The sequence below is a fragment of the Magnolia sinica genome, chromosome 14, assembly GCF_029962835.1.
Source record: "Magnolia sinica isolate HGM2019 chromosome 14, MsV1, whole genome shotgun sequence".
Taxonomy (NCBI): domain Eukaryota; kingdom Viridiplantae; phylum Streptophyta; class Magnoliopsida; order Magnoliales; family Magnoliaceae; genus Magnolia; species Magnolia sinica.
In genome coordinates, this window is record NC_080586.1 from 57,262,631 (window position 1) to 57,284,907 (window position 22,277).

Consider the following 22,277-nt stretch of genomic DNA (forward strand, 5'->3'; position numbering starts at 1 on the left):
ACCACATAGTGGGGATTGAATGCCTACAGTTAAAAACTTCTTGGAAGCCACGGTAGTTTTGATCAAGCTGATATATGTGTTTTCCCTTCATCCAGGTCCATGTGACCTTATGAACAGGTTAGATGGATAATAAAGATAATGGTAGCCCTAGGAAGGTCTCAACGGTGGGCAGCATTATCACAGCTGCTTTCTGTTTTGTGGTCCACTTGATCCTAGGATTTTCATGTCCAAAAATGACCTGAAAAACGGATGAACTGCGAGGATACAAAATAATACATCAATGTGGTTCCCACAAAGCCCCACAATGATGTATGTGTTTTATCCATGCTATCTATCCATTTTTCCTGTTCATTTTACAAGAGGCAGATCCAAATCGCAGGTGGACCACACCACAGGAAACAGTGGAGAGTTAGATGTTTCTGATACCATTACACTCCTCTTTTGAATAGAGGATATAATAATTTCTGCCCACCATTACAAACTTCCTAGGGCGCACTCATGTTTATTTCCATAAAACCTGTTGATTAGGTCACACATGACCCCTGGATGCAGGGAAAACACAAATATCAACTTGATCCAAAACTTTTGTGGCTCTCGAGAAGTTTTTAATGGTGGGCGCTCAATCACCACTGCTCCCTGTGATGTGGTCCACCTGAGATTTGGATCTGCTCTGTTTTTGGGCTCATGTCCTAAAATTATCTAGAAAATTGATGGACAGCATGGATAAAACACATACATCATGGTAGGGCCCATAGTTGCTATTGGGCAGTGCCAGCATGCAATCCGCATTCAGGGGGGGCAGGATACAATCCGCTCCAATAGGACAATTGGATGTGAACCATGGTGCAAATATCACACCAATTGGATGATCCTAAACATCTGATCAATTGCATGTAAAATGAACGGTCAAGGTTGTTCGTGGAAACAAAAATAGGTCCAATCATCATCTCGAAACATCTATTTAATATATCTCACTTTGTGTTTCTCAAGCTAACCATCTGTTCTATGGCTTATAAAAGATGGCCCATTTTGAAAGGGATAGGCTCATCCCATCAGGGTGAATTTTCTTCAATGTGTTTGTCCCAAATGGTATAAATAAATGAATGGCCAGTCTCTAACGAATCTTATAGAGTCCCAACACAGTCAGGCTCGTTATCGACTTTTAGAACTCTGTATAACACCACATCTTATTTCCCTGTTCTTTTTTTTGGTTTGTTTTTTTTTTTTTTTGTTTTTTTTTTTGTTTTTTTGAACAGCATATTTGAACCGCAATTTTAATGCAGAAGCATACGGTCCATGCATGTGGTGGCCCACAACCCCAACCGTGCTGATCCTCGCAAGATAAATGGACCGTGGTGGATGGAGATGCCAGGTAAGGGTGCACAACAATCTCTAATAAGGAGCTGGTGGGGATCGTTAGTATAGCACACATCATGGAAAATTTAACAAGATGTAAATAAAAATAAAAGAACAGTGCAAATCTCCTTAATAGCAGCAAGTTTGCTCGAACCAATATTCAAGGTGCGCCTATGCATATGGTGGGCTGATGCTCTAATTACCCTGTTGCTCCAAAAGAGAACTCCCTCATGGGACCATTGATGCCATCGGTCCATATGCACCCGGAAGAAACCCCAAACCCCGGGAAGATATCTCTAGTCAAGGCCCTTGGTGGACTCGACCAGACAATAACCTGAAGTTGATTTCAAACTTACAGAATGCCCTCCCATACAGAGACTCTGAAAATTAATTAATCTGGTGAATTGTTCTTAGTTTACCGCAGGGACGTCATAAAATGGCGCATTATTAACAGAGGATTACCAGAAAAAAAAAAAAAAATCAGTTGAAGAGAGTTCCTTCCTATGCTTGCTTATCCGACCCTAAAAGACACAAATATAAAAGAGTAAGGAAAAAAAAAAAAGAAGATCAAATGCTCAAAAGTTGCCATAACTCACAAAGAGAGGACATGAGTTTAATTTGTACATACTTAAGAATAAATACATAAACCATCATCTATCAGAAATATAAACCTCAACCCTACATACATGAGAAATATGAATACAACCTACAATATAATCAGATATGTATGTATATATAACCTCTCTTCATCTCTTGATTTGATAGCAACAGTAAATGTGCCGGCCATCCTCTCCTCATCTATCTCACTCACCTGTCTTCTCCGAGCAACTCCCAGCTCGTAACCAACGGCAGCGGCCCTCTTTATTGTGTGCGACCAACAGATAGACGATCAGGCATCACAGCTGCTCTGCCGATCGAGCCAAAGCTGAACGAATGAAATGGTCAAGAAAGGAAGATGCAGAATGACATATATTACTACAAACCAAAAGGAACATATTAGAATGTGCATTGATCAACCCCCCCTACAAGGAAGGGCTCTCACTGTTTTCATCATTGAGAACAATATCCGCCGGGTCACCAACCCACAACCTCCCTTCTCTCCATCTGAACTTGATCCTTAGCTTACCATTTGCATCCACACCCACCACCTCACCTTTGCTCGCGTATGTCTCCATCCCCCAACCCCACCTCGGCGTCACCAATCCCCTTCTTATTCTCACCTTGTCTCCTGTCTTAAACGCTCTCACCCGCTCCATCTCCCATGCCTTGCATACCCATAGCCTCTCCAAGAAACAGAACGCCACTAGTAGCTCCCCATCTTCTATCCTATGCACCACACCGATGCTCGTCTGGCTGACTTCCCCCCACTGGTGAGTCGGAGTTGATACGGATGGCCTCACCCTTACCCAGTCACCTATAGAAATTTCCTCTTCCTCCACCCTCTCAACCTCAGCGGGATCCAGCATCCATGCCTTCGAGCCTGCTGGCGTATATATCCTCAGCTTTCCATCCGCATCTATTGCAGATATGGTCCCAATGCTTGCATGGCTGTGGCCTGACCACCCGAATCGTGGTTGCTTCACACATGGCCTCACCCTCACCCGCAGCCCAACCGCCAGTTCATCCACTTTTTCTAGCTGGGAAGCTGGGCCTGCCCACCTTTCCTGCTCCCCGCAAAACCCAACGAGTACATTTCCATCCCACACATCCCCTTCTGCATAGCCTATTCCTTGTACAATACCAATGCTCCCGGGCTTCAGCGACTTCCACCCATTAGCATCGTCTCTGATTCTCACCCACTCTCCCACCTCGAACATATCCTCCTTCTCAAGATCAGCAGGATCCCCTTTCCACAGTCCTGACATGCCAAAAAATGCCACCCTCAATTCTCCATCTGCATGAACACCAGTAATAATGCCACGGGAATCGGGAGAGGTGTCCCTCCACCCCCAACGTGGCTCAACGATCCCAGCACGGAACCGGACATGTTGTCCAATCTTCAAGCATGCTACCTTTTCAACATCAGTGTAATGTGTCATCCACCTCCCTTTTCGGAAACATCCGGCCAATTCCAAATAACCACTATCCTGAACACTGTGCACCACGGCTAAGCTTTCTTTGCTAATGCCATTCCAATCGTAACTAGGTCTCGTACCAAAACTTGGCTTCAAACGGACCCAGTCACCAACATCAAACCCCGAAAGCCGTTCTGCATCTCCAGGTGCAACTTTCCACAAGCTAGCTCTCCCAGCCACCTTTACCTAAACAACAAAAAGCAACTGACTTTGAAGTAGAGCTCTGACAAAAGCTTAAAACAGGGGTTTTTTTTTTTTGGAAAGATGATAATTTTATTGGGCCAATGGCCAAAAACAAAAACAAAAACAAACACAATAGAGAAGAAAAGACAGAAAACAACAAAACAAAGACCCCAGAACTTTACAAGACAAACCCAGCAAGAATTAAACTAACAAACCGCATTAGGTAGCCCATTCCCTAACAAAATAAGTGCCCTGTCAGCAACCCTCCCTCTTGATTCCTAAGAATTACAGAAGTATCAATTATTTCGCTCCAGCCCAATAGGGAAAAATTTTTAAATACATTTTTTTTTTTTTAAATGTCAAAATGTAACGCTCAGTGATGGCTGGATTTTTTGGGGGAGGGAATCCAACAAGGAACAAAAATATTGCCACTTACAGTATTTGTGGAATTTCTACTCAAGAGTAGAAGTTCCACAAACCCTAAAACAATCAGAAAGTTGCTTCTTCTACATCTGTGTAGAAGTTTCACAAACCCTAAACCAGTCAGAAAGTAGCGTTTGCTACACCAGTGCTTCCTTAAATAGGTTTTATTCATATGCACCCTAAATATTTCAGACATGCCCAGCAAATAGCATGCATTGCCACGCTATATATATATATATATATATAAAGCTACAAAAAACTCACATTCAGTGTCCCATCCATGTCTATCCTTGAGATCTTGCCAATAGTAGCCGCAGTTTCATTTGACCATCCAAGACGTGGCTGAGAAATTGACGGCATCACATGAATCTCTTGTCCTACTTCAAAAGGTGGCACTTTCTCCATGTCAGTCACAGAGCAACAGAAAGGCTTGCTCCTGAAGCAAAAGGCCACACCCATATCACCATCCTCCTCAAGGCTATGAATTAGTCCAATGCTGTTACGTGTAACATCCTCCCATCCAAATTTTGGTGATGATACAGATGTTTTCACTCTGACCCAATCCCCAACCTGCGCACAGCAGATACATGAAGGCACATCCAGAATAACAGAAATGAGATGCAACATTTTTTTAGTTCATACAGAAGAATAGGAATCAACGATCAGACACTACCTTAAAATTCTCCACCTTTTCCATGTCAGAAGGATCAGCTTGCCATGGAATGGGCCGATTTGGAATTTCAATTATGAGTAGACCATCACTCTCTATCTCGCTTATTGTTCCTACGCTGTGATGCGTCTCACCACCCCATGCATATCTCGGCTCAGCAACAGATCTCTTCACACAAACTTGGTCACCAATCTGGAAAATCAAAGAGAACATAAGGTAAAAGCAGAAATGGACAAAACCAACTCGTAGAAAATGAGACATGGTGTAATATCTTCTTTTACCCTGAATGGTTCTACAGGTTCAACCTCCTCTGGTTCACAGTGCCATGGACCTTGTAGATAGCTCAGTTCCAACAATAGGCTATTATCTGGTCTGATGCAGTACACGATCCCAATGCTTCCAGGTGTGACAGATCCCAAACCATGTTTTGCAGTTGTTAGAGAGGGACGAATACGAACCCAGTCACCGACCTTGAATTCTTCAACCCTTTCCATTTCTGCAGGATCAGCTTTCCATCCCCTAGATGCTCCAGGAAAGCCAACACGCAGAATCCCATCATCATCAACGCAGAGTACCGTTCCAATGCTGTCACGAGATTGACCGCGCCATCCATACCTGGTACAAGAAGACCATTTTTTAACATGTATAAAAAAGCACGGAAGAGATAACCAACAAGCAATAGCTGGAACATAGTGAGCAAAGACCTCGGCTGTATCCAAAACGTGAAGGCAACTGATCTTAAAATGCTTCAAAAAGAGAACATGGAGCTCAAGTCTTCAATAAGTGATGCAATCAGATGGTCAGACAAACTGCCTGATCAAAGATTTAAATAATCCAACCGTTCAGATTGTCTTGATTGATGATCTGGATCAAATCCATAGTCAGATGATAAATGTCAGTGTTGTCATGTGCGATCACACATTCGCATATGCGATCACATATGCGCACACTAAAGTGGAAATCGCATATGCAACAGTGGCATATGCGATTTCCGCACATATGCGATCGCATATGCCACATATGCGAGAATATGCAATCGCATTGTGATGGATGCGATCGCATACAGCATATGCGATTGCATATTCGCCAACGGTCAGAAATCTGACCATTTTCTGACCGTTGGGAATTTTAAATAAAAAAAAAAAAAATCTGTATTTTTAGTCTATAAAAGGGCATTCAAAACACTCCTACATTAACTCAAAGTTCAAACTCTCTATCTCTATTTTCTATTCTTTTACACTCTCAGTCTCTCTTAGATAATTCCAAGGCCCAAGCTCCATTCATATTTCTTTCAAGTTTGAAGTTTCAATCAAGGGATAAGGATTCGAAAATCAAGAATCAAGGAAGTAAAGCAAGTACGATTCAAGATTACATCGAAATTGAACTCTCTTTCTTGTTTCTTCCAAGTTCTAAATATCATAATCATATTCATAAATCCACCACTCTCTTTTTCTATCGCTCTTTCTTTACATTCAAGAGTCAAGAGACTCAACTTACAAGTTGCAAGTTAGTTTGTTATAGTTTGGGTTTCTTCCAAGTTCTAAGTTCTAATATTTTTTTTAGTTTGTTACTTACAACACAACTTACAAGTTACAAGTTGCAACTTACAAGAGTACAATACAAGTCTACAACATTCTCTCAAGACTCAAAACTCAAGACTCAAGACTTTAGTCAAAAGTAAAGAATTTGTATTTTTGTAATTGTTTGTAAATCTCTCTCTCCCCCCTTTTACTACAAGTGCATGTGTGTAACTTTCTCTCTCTCCTTTTCTTTTCCCTCTCCCTTTCTACTACTAGTGTAAGTGTAAGTGTAACTCTCTCTCTCTCTCTCTCTCTCTCTCTCTCTCTCTCTCTCTCTCTCTCTCTCTCTTCCCCCCCATCTCTTTAGTCTCTTGACTGTTTAGTCTTGTCTTTACTTTCGTTTTTACTTTTTAGTACTAGTTTACAACTTACAATCAATACACACACCACTTCCCAATCTTTCTCTTTGAAATCCAAGTTGAATAACCCGGGTTGGAAGTATGGGCACCAATGTTGTCAAATTGCATACACGATTGCATGCGATCAACATATGCTGTTCGCATATGCGATCGCACAATCGCATATGCCATGGCATATTTTTTTATCAAAAAATAAAAATAAACAAAAATAAATAAATAAAATTCTAAAAATTCTATTTTAAAAAAAAAAAAAAAAAAAGAAGAGCGAAACTCGTCTAATTAGTAGACATGATTGGATTGGGTTATTTTACTTATTTCATTATAGTTTGAGTGTTTCAATAAGTGATATATTTAATTACTTATATTATATTATATAAATTTTAAAAAAACAATCAACAAGCTACATTAAAAGATAACTAATTATTGTAAACTTCAAACAAAGAAATTTTAATGATAAATGGATAACTTGAAACAACTTACAAGTTATAACTTACAACTTAATTTACAAAAAGTAAGCACAAAAATAAACATAATTGAAATAATTGTAGAGAGATTAGAGTAAGAAAGAAAGAGGTGTAAGAGAAAAAGAGTAAGAGATTTAGAGCTTTTGGAGTAAAGAATAGTGAAAATGGAGGGGATATGAGTGCCTAATTATAGGCAAAAGTTCTCCAATTTGAAAAAATAAAAAATATAAATATAAATCTTCTGCTCTTGGCTATTGGGAAATATGCGATCGCATATGCAGTATGCGATCGCATACTCGCATATGCAATCGCATATTTATCGCATATAAAAGTATGCCATGGCATACTTGCCAAGATCGCATATGCCATCATGGCATATGCGATTTGATCAACAGTATGCGCATATGCGATCGCATTTGATAACAATGATGGGCACTATCATAGTGCTTCGGATAAGACTTACATAGTATGTGAGTTACGTGGGTATGTGGGTTCCGGTGGCATTGCGTAGCACAAGCAACACCTTGCACATTTACCGGGTTCAAATGCAAAAACATGCAACAAAACTACTCAATAAATCCGAAGAGAGATTATGGAGTATATGGATAAACAATCAAGAAAGAGATGCGATGGTGCCCTACGTCACGAGGAATATATATAACGAGACACATATGAAGATATAAACGTAGTTAATGTAGATGAAGCTAGTCTCACTCCCCCTACTTCGACAGGTCAGTCTAGACCACAACCACAACCAACGGTCTCGAAAAGAGCCCGAGGGCATGGGCCCATGAATAGATGGTGTAGACCACACCCCGAGGATGTAGTCGACCAAAGGGGGCAGGGCAAAAGGCCGGCTCAAACAACTTTACAAAACCGGTATAAACAGAAAGATAGGAAAACTACCATTCAATATATTGCTAAGTGGTTTTACCAAACCGACACTACCTTCAACGTCGTTAAATTGAGAAGCTTCAAACTTATGGTTGAGGCTATAGGTCAATTTGTACCTGGGCTTAAACCTCCTTCATAGCATGAAATGAGGAAGACGTGCCTAAAAACCGAAGTTGATTATACACAATCCGTTATAACTGAATATAAGAAATCATGAAAAACATATGGCCGTTCACTCACGGCCGATGGATGGACCGATAGATCTGGTCGATCTCTCGTTAACTTTCTGGTAAATTGTCCAGCTGAGACAATGTTCTTAAAGTCTGTGGATGCATCCGGTCATTCACATACTGGAGAATACTTGTTTAGCTTACTAGATATTTTAGTTGAGGAAATATGTGATGAATACATTATACAAGTAATTACAGTCAACATAGCCTCATATATAATAGTCGACCGTCTTCTTATGGAGAAGAGGCTTCGTTTATTTTTGACCCCCTGTGTGGTCCATTGTGTTGATCTTATGTTAGAAGATATAGGTAGGTTATTTATAAATGTGATTGCAAGGGCTAGAAAAATTATGGTCTTTATGTACAAACATGTCCTTCTTCTTAGTCGAATGAGAAAACACATTGGAGGTAAGTTGCTACGTTCAGCAGTCACCCATTTCACTACAGCCTTTTTAATACTATAAAGATAACATGCAAAAAAAAATAAAAAAAAAAAATAAAATAAAATAAAATAAAATCAGAACTTAGAAGCTTTGTAGTGTCAGCCAATTTTACAAGTGGGCCTTAGTCAAAGAAGGCTAAAAGGAAACAATTTTAACAAACAATCATTTCCCAAAGTTTTTGGACACAAGTAGTAAAAGAGTTACAAGCATCCGAGCCCTTAATCACTATGTTGCGATTGGTGGATGGGATTGAGAAAGCTGCAATGGGTTACATATATGATGCAATGGAGAGGGCGAGAAATAAAATCATTGACTATTTTAACTATAAAGACCGTGATTACAAGCCGATTATAGATATTATAGATAGAAGATGAGGCAGCCAAATGTCATCTCCATTATATTCAGCTGCTTACACACTTAACCCAGCCTATTTATTCACTTCTGCTAATCTAAAAAAAACACTTACTATACATATGGTTGGATTTATTGATGTGTTGGAAAGAATGACTCCGGATAGAGAAGAACAGGACAACATCTCAACTTTACTGGACTTCTATACAAAGAGTGAGAGCATATTCTCAAGGGATATCGTCATCAGGCATCAGACAATGAAATTACCCAGTTACTTACTATGAATGCTAGTCTTACAAATAGTTTTTTTACAATGTAATCTACAAAGTGACTCTAACTCTAACCTACTTAAACTGTTTTTCTCAGCTGACTGGTGGGCTACCTATGGAGTGGACTTGAATAGGAAGGATTCAGCCCTAAAGAAGCTGGCTATGAGGATTCTTGGACTCACGTATTCTGCAAGTGGTTGTGAGCGCAATTCGAGCACGTTCGAGACGGCAAGTTTAATAATTGTAAACTTCAATTTTTTAGTGTAAGGCGTTAGTTTAATTAATTTCCTAAATAGCTAATGCCAAATGTGTTTTCTTTCATGCAGATTCATCCCAAGAAAATGAATCGCCTTAAGCAAAAAAAGCTCAACGACTTAGTTTTCGTCTAATACAATACAAAATTGCGAAAACGATTCCAAACTAGGAAAGAAAAGTCTGGTTTCTTTGACCATATCTGCTTAGATGAGTTGGATGCAGATAACGAGTGGCTCGTAGAGACGGAGGATCCAGTATTTGCTGAAGAGGACCTGACATGGGCGCAAGTTGAAGATGTCGGATATAGATTGGCACCTGGAGAAGGTACCACTCAAAGGTGAAGGATGGGGGGGGGGGGGGGGGTAAGTAGTAGCAGTCAACCCATTGAAGAGATTGAGGAGATAGGAGGAGATGATAATGATCAAGCTGAAGATCCACCATTGGATTTTGACGAAGTATTATTACGTACAGATATGGAAGAAGAAGATGACTAGGATGATGATGGTGATGATGACGATGGTGGTGGTGATCAAATACCACAATGGCAAATAGATCAATGTATATAGTAGATGATTAGATTAATAATAAATAAATAACTTCTTCATTTTGTTTACTTACTAAGTGTGTTGATGTTGATTGTTGACTGTACTGTTAAATGTTGAATCGTTGATTAATATTTGCTAACTATATTGTCGAATGTTGATGACCTAATATTTAATTCATTGTTTAATTGGTTTTATTTTACTTAAATGTATTGCAATGACATATAAAATTATTTATCTATTAACTAATGAAAGTTCCCCCTACTTTCTTATATTTTATTCATTTTTTTCTTATTTTTCCCCTATTTTTCTGATTTTTTTATAAAAATTTCGAAGAAAAAAAAAAAGCGACCGCAGATGCGATTATGCGATCGCATATGCGCACAGGCATATGCAATCACACACGATCGCATATGTGATTTGACAACATTGATAAACGTGATAAGAAAAATTGTCAGATAATGAAGACGGGCCTTTGGGATTAATCAAATTGTCCTCAAATTTATATGATTTACTTATCTTAGTTGATAGAATTAGATTGAGTCATCACTTACTAAATACATTTTCCTTCTATATTTATGTCACTTATTTGGCCGATCACTTTTTGGGCATCAAACAATGCTAGAACATAAAATTAGACCTGCTTGAAAGCCTTTTGAGTAAGCTTTCAAACAAGCCCAAGATCAGGTCATTTGAGCAAGTTATGGCTAATTTACAAAAGATCTATTGATGCAGGACAATTAACCACTAGCTCTAAAAGCTCGAACTAATAAAGCATGGCGAATTAATCCCTTTATCTCATAGCCCAACCCCCAAATCCATGGGTTAGGTCCTTAGCCAAACCCTCCTCGTGGGCCCCAAATCCATGGGTTCCGCCTCACACGAGCCACTCACCTCACACGGGCCCCAAATCAATGGGTTCCGTGGGCGGCCCACCCCGAGTGTGCCTCTGCATCCCACAGGGCACCCCACTTGAGCCCGGTGTAAAAATGCCCCCGCATTATCTATATAGTGGTGACAGGATTCAATGGCATTTTCATCATTTTCTATTACTTTAGAGTTTTTCTTAGTCGCTTAAGGTTTATATAAAAGGTATCTTTGCTCCGAGATCCCCTTTTTTTTTGGAAAGATAGCGGTAATTTTATTAAGGGGAGCACAAAAGGCTTAAAGCTACAGAACAAATTACATCCCGACTAAGAATGACCAACCATACATGAAACACCAACCTATTACATTCGTTTCAGCCCCTCTTATAGACATCCTTCTTTGACCCACTCTTGTTTTGGAAGCATCGATCATTCCCTCCAAGGTCCATACCACGGAATCCTTCTCGCTCGGAGATAGCTTGAGGCACTAAAGCCTCACCAAAAGATGAGCAAATTCCTCCATTTCCTCGTCTGACAAGTTTCTGCAGCAAGGGGGAGACCACACCATAGAATCATCAACGAGTGAGAAGCATAGTCAATGATCACCCCCAAATCTGTAGCTACTTCGTCTAGGGTCACGAATGCAGATAAGAGCAAACTTTCCCCAATCCACAAGTCCTTCCAAAAACTGGATCCTTTTCCCATCACCCAGAGAAAAGCGAATCCCATCCTTAAAACCTATTTGTCAAAGATGTGACCACCCTCCACAACCTCGATGCCTTGTAAAGAGGCGAGTCCTTCACCCACCATCCCCTCCCCAATCCACAAGTTCTTCCAAAACTAGATCCTTTTCTCATCATCCCAACAAAAGTGGATCCCATCCTTGAAACTTATTTGTCAAAGATGTGAACACCCCCCAAATCCCGACACCTAAAAAGACGAGTCCTTCACCCACCATCCCTTTCCTGGAGATCGTATTTGCAGACTATTACTCTCCACAATCATCCTTCCTCTGACTCAAGCCCCCTATATGGTATGCATACCTCTTCCCACTTTAAGAGGTGGAATTTATGCTTCACAGCTCCTTGCCACAAAAAATTCCTTCTTACCCTCTCTAACCTATCTAGCACCTATGTCGGGCACTTGAAATGTGACATGAAATAATATCGGGAAATTCAACATGGTTGCTTTGATCAACGTCAACCTGCCCCCATAAAGAAAGATGTCTACTTCTCCTTCAAAACAACTTCCTTTCAACCCTTTCAATAACCTTGTCACACAAATGTTTGTAGGTTTGCCAACACACAAGGGAAGCCCAAGATATGCCAATGGAAGAGACCCCATCTTACACCCAAAAACCTCTGCCAAGGCAGCCACCTCTTTAGTAGTCTCTTTAGTAGTTGAGCACACACCATGCAATTCTCTCGAAAATATTGACTTTTAGACCCAACACCACCTCAAAACATCTCACCGACTTTCTCAGATTATCCACCATTTCCAACTTTTGCATCATAAAAGTGAATGATAATGTCCCTAGCAAATTGAAGGTTAGAAATCGGAGACACCCTAAAGCCTCTAATTGGATCAATTGACTAGCCTTTCTCGAGCATCTTGCTTAGTGCTTTAGCCACCAACACAAAGAGGAAGGGGGAGAGTGGATTGCCTTGCCTAAGGCCTCTTGAAGCCTGAAAAAAGTCTTTAGGAGAGCCACAAACAAAGACTGAAAACCTTGTTGAACTAACACATTCTTTCATCCAACTTCTCCACCTATTGCCACAACCCAATCTCCTAGCTGGATAGTTAGGGAAAGCCCAATCCACATGGTCATATGCATTTTCGATATTTAAATTACATGCATCCCCTTCTTCCTTTCCTTATGCCTCAAATCCAATCACTTATGTCGGCAATAAGAGCCTTGTCTAGAAATTGCCTACCTGCCACAAACGCGCCTTGGGTTTTCCGATATAGTCCAAAACTGCTTGAAACCTTGTAGCTAAAAATTTTGGGAGGATTTTGTACGGGCCACCAATTAGAGACTAATAGGGCAAAAATCACACAAGCATTCTGGCCCTCCTATCTTTGAGATGATAGTTATGAATGAAGCCCCTGGTTTTAACGAAAGACAACCCCTCCCCCAGAATTCAACAATAAAACTAATTCACCTTAACTAGTTCCCAAAAGGTTGCGAAAAACACCAAATGAAAACCATCTGGATGTGGGGTTGTCCCCACCCAATGAGTCCATCTCCACCTTTACCTCTTCCACCGAGAATGGCTTCTCAAGGCTTTCTGCTTTCAACGATGGCAATTGGTTGACAGGCAAGCAATCCAACCGAGGCCTCTCCCATCTCTCATCTACTAATAAATTTTCATAGAACTGCACAATGATGTGGCAAACCTGAGATTTACCTTCTGCCCTCCCACTATTACACTATGGATCTCATCATTTTTTGCACATGGGTATGTAATACTACGGAAAAACTTTGCATTTTTGTCCACTTCAACCATGTTACGCACGACCGTTGTTGCCATTTGATCTCCTCTACCAAGAGTCGACTCATATGGTCCTGGAAAAGCTTAACCCTCATTGCCCTCTCCTCTGGAGACAAATCATCACTCTCTTCCTTCACAACAATAGCTTGGATGTCCTGCAATATGGCTTCAACTTCAGCTTTCCTTTCCCCTAAAACGTCCCTCTTCCAATCAATAATCTTCCCTTTGAGTTGCTTCAACTTATTGTATAATTTAAACCCAGCAATGCCTTCAACTTGGAAAGAATGCCATTTACTCACAAAGCCACATCAACTTGAATCTTAAGGGCTTAAGGCCCCAATTTTCCTTGGCCACTGCCAAAACTATCAGATAGTGATTGAAAACGGGGCTCGGGAAGCCTCTTTGCTAAACAAAATGGAAGATATCCACCAAATCTAAGGAAACCAATAATCTATCCAACTTCGACATTGTGGGCCTTTCCTATCTATAACTCTATGTAAACTTAACATCACCCATTGGAATGTCCACCACTCATTTCTATTCACCCAACTCGAAAATTCCTGCATGCTCCACGTAATCTAACCTCTCAAATGTAAACTGGACCACATTAAAGTCGCCCCTCAGAACCCATGGATGCCACTTGCTCTAAACCAAGTCTAACTCCCAAAATGCCAAATTCAGTTCGTAAACAAAAGTAAACACTCACCTTGATCCTGATGTAACCCCTTTCATCAACACTGAAACTAAAAATTTATCATACCACAATTCCTCCTTTTCACACCTTAGAATCCTAGATTACAACCAATCCCCTTACTGCTCCTATAGCATCTAGCGCCACCCAGTCTTTCTCCCTAGCCCCCCAGATAAAGGCGATAAGATTCTTATCCATCACTTGCATTTAAGTCTCTAAGCCATCGGCTGGACTTTAGAACTTTTGCAAAGATATCTAATGTGAACCCGCTTCTCCCGACAACCCAACTCCTTTAAATTCTAACTAAGCATTGTCATTTAAGCATGAACCCCTTTTCCCTTCTTCCCATTTCTAGATGAAACACCTGAATCATAATTAGGAGACTTAAAAGTCTCACAAGCTCCCTTCTTCCCTTTGGTGACATTTAAATCATCCCCTCATTCTTTGCCCGAGCATTCTAAGCTCTCCATTCCTCTATGAACTGACATTAGGCAATGTAGTCTTCAACACAGTTGTCAAATGGAACTATTCCCACCAATTTGATCAGCTCCTTCCACTTCATCTCTGTTGCTTCTAACTCAGAGATCCCTCACACACAATAAGGGTCCATCATCAATCTCCAATAAATCCTGGCCACAACACAGAACTTCGACCTCTCCTCTTGGTTCTTGAATTGGGGGAATGTGTAATGCCTCTAGAAAAGAATCAACCACATTCTTACTAACTCCTACCTTTATTGTTCCAATTCTGGGGGACTTACCTTCACGCATACAAAGGAAGAAGCAGCATCAACGATTCACATTCCCCTAACCCCATGCTTCCAACGACACAAAAGGAAAGTGACAAAACATCAAAGGGAGTTAGGCAAAGGCACATGCACTAGAGAAACGAATCTTTCCCCATTCTAGACACGTGTGCCAACGTCCTCCACTGGCACACCATGTGCTTGCTCTAAGCCAGAGTCAACCTGACACGTGGCCCCAACTGAGAGCTTCGAGAATCCAAACCTATCTACCGGCTGAGAACCTGACAACCTATCTCCCCTCGACCACCACCAAGCTCCTGCATCGCCTTCAAAGCCATCCACATGTCGTTGGTTGATAGCCCCATCCCTTTGAGCCTACCACCAACTGGTATACACGTCCCTCTCTCATTTAACTAGTCACCCTACATTTTGTTTGTTAGACAGGCAGTGAGACCCCCACCGCCACCTCTTGACCTTGCCCTCAGCAAGCTAGTTGTCGAGCTGGAGACCGCCACTGCTCCAACCTTTGACATGCCACTCACTAGTTGCCATGAAGCACCTCCTAGTATTGGTACCATGTTGGAGCAATCACATCGTGCTCCATCATCTCCCTCACTCTCTCCTACACCCACCTCTTCCCCCTTCAGCTTCACTATTTTGTTGGCAAGCACCAGACCAGACCATCTCTCCCCCTCTTCCTTCATGCCCCTAGCCAAGGGCCTCATATCCCCAAGTACAATGGAGACTATCTGGAACAACATCTCTCTTCTTCTTCCTCACACATTCTTGCCATTCTCAATTTTGCAAAGGCTTCCATCGCCTTATCTATAGCCAACCCATCCCTGATATAAGATCCTACTGCGACAAAGGCTTTGAAGAACCATAACTTCGAAGGCAGATCCCATAATTGGAAGTGGATGACCTCTAACCCGAACTTAGACCTATCAAACCACCGACACAAAGCTTCCACCAAACCCTTGCTAAACATGGCTTTGACAAGAACTTTGTCCAAGTTTTCAGATCACCTCAAATGGATCCATACCTCAGAGTCATTCAGTGGTTTCAAGATGCAATCCTCCACACACAACAGGTGGCCAACCACTCTCTCACCTCAACCACCGAAGCCCCTTCCTTGTCGACACTACCAGATGTCGTTGGAGAGCTCTCCAGGAATTCTCCACCACATCTGGATGGAAACACACCTCCAGACTCTCCACCCACACCCATCTATCATCCTCTGAGAGGTCCTCCCCTATTTTGGACTCTCTTTCCCTCCTCTCCCCCAACGAGATTCCCACTACTACATCTCGATAGGAGCTCGATCCCCTCAAACCCTGTGACTTGCAGATCCCCTTCTTGTCACCAACTTCATTTGGCCCAAACCTTTTCATCTCCCCTTAACGAGTTCCGATTCTCACTCGCTTCTTGTGGGGCAACATTGTTTACAACCTTCAGACCATAATGAGCTCATTGCATCGAGAGCCTTCTCCCGCCGAAGCAGTTCTCATTCAAAGCTGCCATGAACTCACATCTTCCTATAATGCCATCCTCACAAAGGCGAAGTCCTTTCAGCCTTTGAACCCCTACCCCTCAGGATGACCACTTCGATGAGCTTATGCAATTCCCAAAAGCCCTAGAAAAATGTCATTCAAACCAATCATCTAGAAAGTTTCCCACGAAGATCATCCGAAGATCTAGCAGAGCCCTGAGCTCACGACCTTCCCTTCTACCCAGCTTATAGAATCCCTTCCGACTTGAATCCACCCCCCATCCTTCTACTCTTGACTAGAGGTCCCCCTCTTTAAGAAGCTCCTTTCCCGCACCTTTGCTGCCTCTTCCTTACCTCCCTTTCCCCCAATAAACTCCCACGATTTCCCCCCTCTGCTCCCTCTCCAAAACCCTCACCCAGATTTCAACCTCTTTCCCCCTATCCTCTCCTTCATTCCCCCGATATTCTCTTCCCCTTGCCCCCCAACCCCCAATGCCCCATCTCCCCCTTCCCATTGCTTATCTTATGTCTTTCTTCCTTGCTCGCTATCTTTGTCAACAATGAAGACGATCTTTTCGTGTACCTCTCTACTCCTCTAGGTAGATCGACCTCTCAACCTGAATCTCGACCAACCCACGATCACGACCTCATGTTTTTTTTTTTTTTTTTTTTTTTTTGCCTATAACAGACCATTATGATATTTTAAAATAAAAACTTTTGGATTTTTACATTATTTCTAAGGATTCTTATAGCATGTGTTGCTTCCCTTTTGGCATGTTTTGCCTTTGGTAGTACTAAGAGAGGGTTGATTCATCACTAGTTTCAACTTTCCACTAGTGGGCTTTTGGGAATCATTCAGTCTTGGTTTCAACTTCAGTGAACACACTACGACATTTTCAACTCCAAATTTGGAGAGAATCTAGACCCAAATTGGCCCTGTCGATGATCTACCGAATCAATAAGATTCACCTAAGTCACTCAAACATGTCATACTTTTCTGAATCACCACATAATTTACAATGACTAAATAAACCTCACAAGGCAACATTTTCAGCTCCAAATTTGGAGAGAATCTAGACCCAGAGTGGCCCTGTCAATGACCTACTGCATCAGTAAGTTTCAACTAAGTCACCCAAACATGTCATATTTTTCTGAATTACCACATAATTCACAATGACTAATTAAACCTCACAAAGCAATTACCATAGTAGTTATAACAATAACACATTGTAAAGAAGGCCAAAAAAAAAGAAGCTAATTTGCTAGATGAAGTTAGCCCTAGACACCAACTCCTAATGCAGCGTTGCAATTTGATGCTGAAAGACTTCGCTTCTGAGTATCAGCTCCATAAGGCTTGTGTAATATAATTGCTAGTCAAGTTAGCCATTGTTATCGTTCTTTTTTATTTCTTTATTTATATTTAGTGACACAAGCAGAAAAAGAGTAGAAGGAAAATGAAGGACCGAGGGGCAGTTTTAACTGCGTTAATTAAACTTGTTCCAAGAAAGACTTGCAAATGACAATGATCAATGAGTGTGTTTTAATCATTTATAGCCCCTGCTTAATAATTTGATCGTTCAAATTACCGACAAAATTATTATATGGTCAACCTCTTAGAACACAAAAGGCCAAAAAACTCAATTAATTAGCAAAATACCAGATTATCAACTGCAAAAACAATAGCAGGACTACCAACTTCCAAGAGTCTGGTCTTGAAATAATGAAGACCAATTATTACCTAATGGTTGGCTATTAACGACTACTGCAACATAACTATAACCTTCTGAATGATATTAGGGAGCAGGAATCTACCGCTGACACTTACACATTGGCTTACTTGATCAAGTGGATTCCCTTCATACAACAAATAATGGAAACACTTGTATTTTTCAATGAATAGGATTTTATACAATATATGATATTTATAGGCCTCTAAGGCCATATCTAGGAATACTATCAAAAACCTAGGAGGATTCCACAAATTTGAGAGTTTACTTCATTAGAAGAATGCCTTACTTACAAGATCACCAATATGTATCCCTTAACACTCCCTTTCAATGTAAGCACCTATTGTGAGGAGACGATCAACTTGCTCTAGAACTAACAAAAACAGACCTTTTAAAGAGGGTTTGATCATACCAGCATCAATGCACCAGATCCCATCAGAACAGGCCCTTGAAAGAGCTTTGATGGAGATATCAGAACACAGTTCATCAAGGTGACAATGGTATTAGAAAAAAAAAACAGTTATTATGGCCTCAATCCATTATTAAAAAAAATAGGCCCTATCAATAAGCCCCGTATTGGCACTGTTATGGGTCTGATATGGCCATTGCAAGCCTATATGAGTAGCCACAAGGGTCCATTATGAAAAATTTTATTTTCAATTTTTCTTGTGTTTTTCCACTTCTTTATTCATGTCAACCATGAAGAAATATAAGAAAGTAATTTTAAACTACATCTAGGCCTATGTTGAGGATTGATAAACTAAATTTGAGTGGAATTCAATGAATCAAGTGGAGTGGACAAAGTGATTATCAATTTTGATATGTTTAGTCATGTAAAAAGAGATAATAACTACCAAAAGTGGATCATATACAAGCCTAGATAGATCTCTTTCTACTTAGGAAGGCTGAACAATCAATATGTAAAGATTGGAAGGTTATACAAGGATAAAACTTGACTATGTAAGATAGGTAAATAGTTATGGATGTTTACATTTAGTGATGGAAGAAAGGAAGTGAAAATAATCAATGTCCAAAAATGAGGTGGTGGAATTTAAAAGAGAGAACAACGTTATTCAGTAATAAATTGATGGAAAAAAGGAAAGTGGAATATCTAGGGAGAAGTTAATGTTATGTGGAAAGAAACGGCACCCGGCTTGGCAAGGGACTTAAAATGAGGAAAACTTGTTTACAACATAGAAGCGCCAAAAAGAATGCTAAGAAAGTTGTAAGTGGGGCTAAACATAAGGCATACGATGATCTTTATAATATATTGGGGACGAAAAGGTGAGAAAGAGTCTTCAAACTTACAAAAATGACGATAAGGGTAAGAACTGGATCACATGAGATGCATTAAGAAGGATGACCAGAGGATATTGGCTAAGGACGATGAGATCAATGAGAGATGAAAAAGCTATTTCCAGAACTTGTTAAACGACAACCACTTCAAGAGCTTAGGGTAGAAGGAATCATTGACTCAAATGACATTGGAGGCTATAAATACTTTGTTACGATTAGAATATTTTGAAGTGAAGAAGCTTTAAGAGCGATGAAACCAAGAAAGGCCCTTAGACTATATGATATAACAATAGCGGTTTGGAAGTGCACAAAAGATATTGGTTTATTTTGGTTGGCAAACTCATTAAACAAGAATGTAAGATCCAAATAAATGCCAAATGAATGGAAGAAAGGTACCTCAGGTATCTATTTATAAGAATAAAGGAAGATACAGAGTTGCACTAACTATCATGGATTAAACTTATGATTCATACTATGTAACTCTAGAAGAAAGTGATCTACCAAAGATTTAAGGCATGAGACAAATGTATCAGAAATTCAGTTTGGATCCAGACCATGATCATTGAGACTATTTTCCTACTTAGATGGTTGATGGAGAAAATAGGGACAGGAAGAAGGATCTCAACATGGTCGTTATTGAGTTAGAGAAAGCACATGATAGGGTCCTTAGAGAGTTAATTTGGTGGGTGTTGATAAAGAAAATAGTTCCAAGAGGATACATTGACATGATTAAGGATACGTATGAGAGAGGTAACAAATGTGTGAGGACCACTAGTTGAGAGACGAGTGAATTTCTAAACACTATAGGCATTCACCAAGGGTCAACATTGAGCCCGTACCTTTTTTTGCATTGGTCATGGATGAGTTAACAAAGCATTTACAAAAAGAAGTCTCATGGTGTATATTGTTTATAGATAACATGGTTTTGATTGACAACACGAGCAAGAGGGTAAGTACAAAGCTAGAACTACAGATGATGATTTCGAATCTAAAGGTTTTTTAATTAGTCAGCCTAAGAATATATGGAATGCAAGTTCAATAACAACAAGAGTGGAAACGAGGAATTAATCAAGTACCCCAAAATGTCCATTTTCGATACCTTGGGTCAATAATTATGGAGATCTAAGATATTGATATAAATGTTGCTCATAGAATTTGGGTTGGGTAGATAAAGTGGAGGTGTGCGTTTGGAGTTTTATGCTATCGTTGTGTACCAATGAAACTGAAAGGGAAATTTTATATGATAATTGTAAGACCAACCATGCTTTATAAAAGGAATGCTAGGCCGTCAAGGAGCAACATGTTCATAGCATGATAAAGGTTGAAAAGGGGATTGTGAGATGGATGAGTGGTAAGACAAGGATAGAATTATAAATGTATTAATTTGAGAGAATTTAGGAGTAGCATCAATACGTGATAAGATGAGGGGAATTAGATTTTGATGGTTTGGCAATGTCCAACGGAGGCCAAGAACTGCACTAGTTAAAAGGAATGTTAGTTCAAGTTGAAGGCTCCAAGGGCAAGGGGAAGGCCCAAAAGGATGTGGATGGAGGTAGTAATAAGAAGACTTCAGGACCTATGGTTTAACTGAGAGTATGGCCCTTGATCAAGGTTTGAAATAGGTATGAGCCTATTCAAGCCATAGATAGCTTTACACAAGTCGACATGATTTGGTTGACCAGATCTTCAAATCTTGGTGGTTATTGCATATCTTCAAATCTCGGCAGTTATTGCAATTTAAACATCCTCAATAAAATAAAATAAATTAAATTAAAATTAAAATTAAAAAACCATGAAGAAGGGCATCCTTAACATCTAGTTGTCAAATGGGGCCATCAATAGGTGATGCCTACGAAGCAGACAAAGTGATCAGTAGTTGGTTTTACAATTGGGCAAAATCTTTCATCAAAGTCAAGCCCATAATACTGACTAAAACTATTTGCAACTAAAAAAGCCTTGTGCCTTTTGATGGAGCCCTCCACTTCATGCAAAAGCTCATATAACCATTTGCAACCAACAACATTCATATGCAGGGAGTAGGGTGCCAAATCCACGTTTGATTACAAAAAAGGGTAGCATATTCTTAATCCACTGTGGCACACCATTTGGGATCTTTAGAACCTTTTTCAGTGCAAGGATGGATCTAAAGAAATGCTAGTGGAGGCTAGGGAATGAGCATTTTGAAGAGGATCACATTCTGAGCACAAGTCTTGGAGTGTGCACCCATCAAATGCGAGAACATCATCATTGCAAAAGAAGTAGATCTCCGGGTCACAAATAAATGAATCACGTGATAGGGTTCTCTAGTATATAAACTTGTGTACATTGAGGTGGAATAGGAAGAACCCTAGTAGCTGATGATGAAGGCTTAGTGCAAGACCTTTATATGAAAAAGTGATTTAATAATAAGTCATATCAGAAAAAACCACTACCTTTCCAATAACAACGTCAAAACAATGGTAATTTTTGTGACCGGAGCTATATCTAATGATAATATACTTCTTCAATTTAGGAGCAAACTTTTTTTTTTTTTTTTGGGTTAGCTTGTTAGTACACACCCATGTCAGTACACACACTCCATGTTAGCCACCCCCGCTAGGGATCGATACCAAATTTAGGAGCAAACTTGTCAAGGGCATTGGCAGACATGTTGGGATAGCATCCACAACAAACACATAGAGAAAGACATAACCAGGTTTACCTTTAATAGTAGCTCACTGAGCGACTGATTTTAGACAACCGGTGGCAGGTAATTGATTATATAGAATGCCATTGGCAAAGCCTTGACCCATTGTGGAATCTTGCTCTGAAAGAGAGGTGATAATCCTCTCTATCACATGTTTTTTTTTTTTTTTTTTTCTGTTCTAGAATCCAATT

General features: G+C 40.2%; 1 protein-coding gene across 2 annotated transcripts in view; it reads right to left on the reverse strand.

Moving 5' to 3' along the window:
• Positions 1 to 1,918: 1,918 nt before the first annotated feature.
• The window catches only part of LOC131225793 (E3 ubiquitin-protein ligase KEG), a 52,233-nt gene continuing 31,874 nt past the window's right edge, over positions 1,919 to 22,277 (reverse strand). For both annotated transcript variants that reach the window (XM_058221387.1, XM_058221386.1), the window contains 4 exons: positions 4,989 to 5,322; positions 4,711 to 4,899; positions 4,302 to 4,607; positions 1,919 to 3,617 (listed from right to left, as the gene is read on the reverse strand). In XM_058221387.1, the coding sequence (XP_058077370.1) occupies positions 2,379 to 3,617; positions 4,302 to 4,607; positions 4,711 to 4,899; positions 4,989 to 5,322 (2,068 nt within the window). In that variant the 3' untranslated portion in view covers positions 1,919 to 2,378. The remainder of the gene's footprint in view (positions 3,618 to 4,301; positions 4,608 to 4,710; positions 4,900 to 4,988; positions 5,323 to 22,277) is intronic.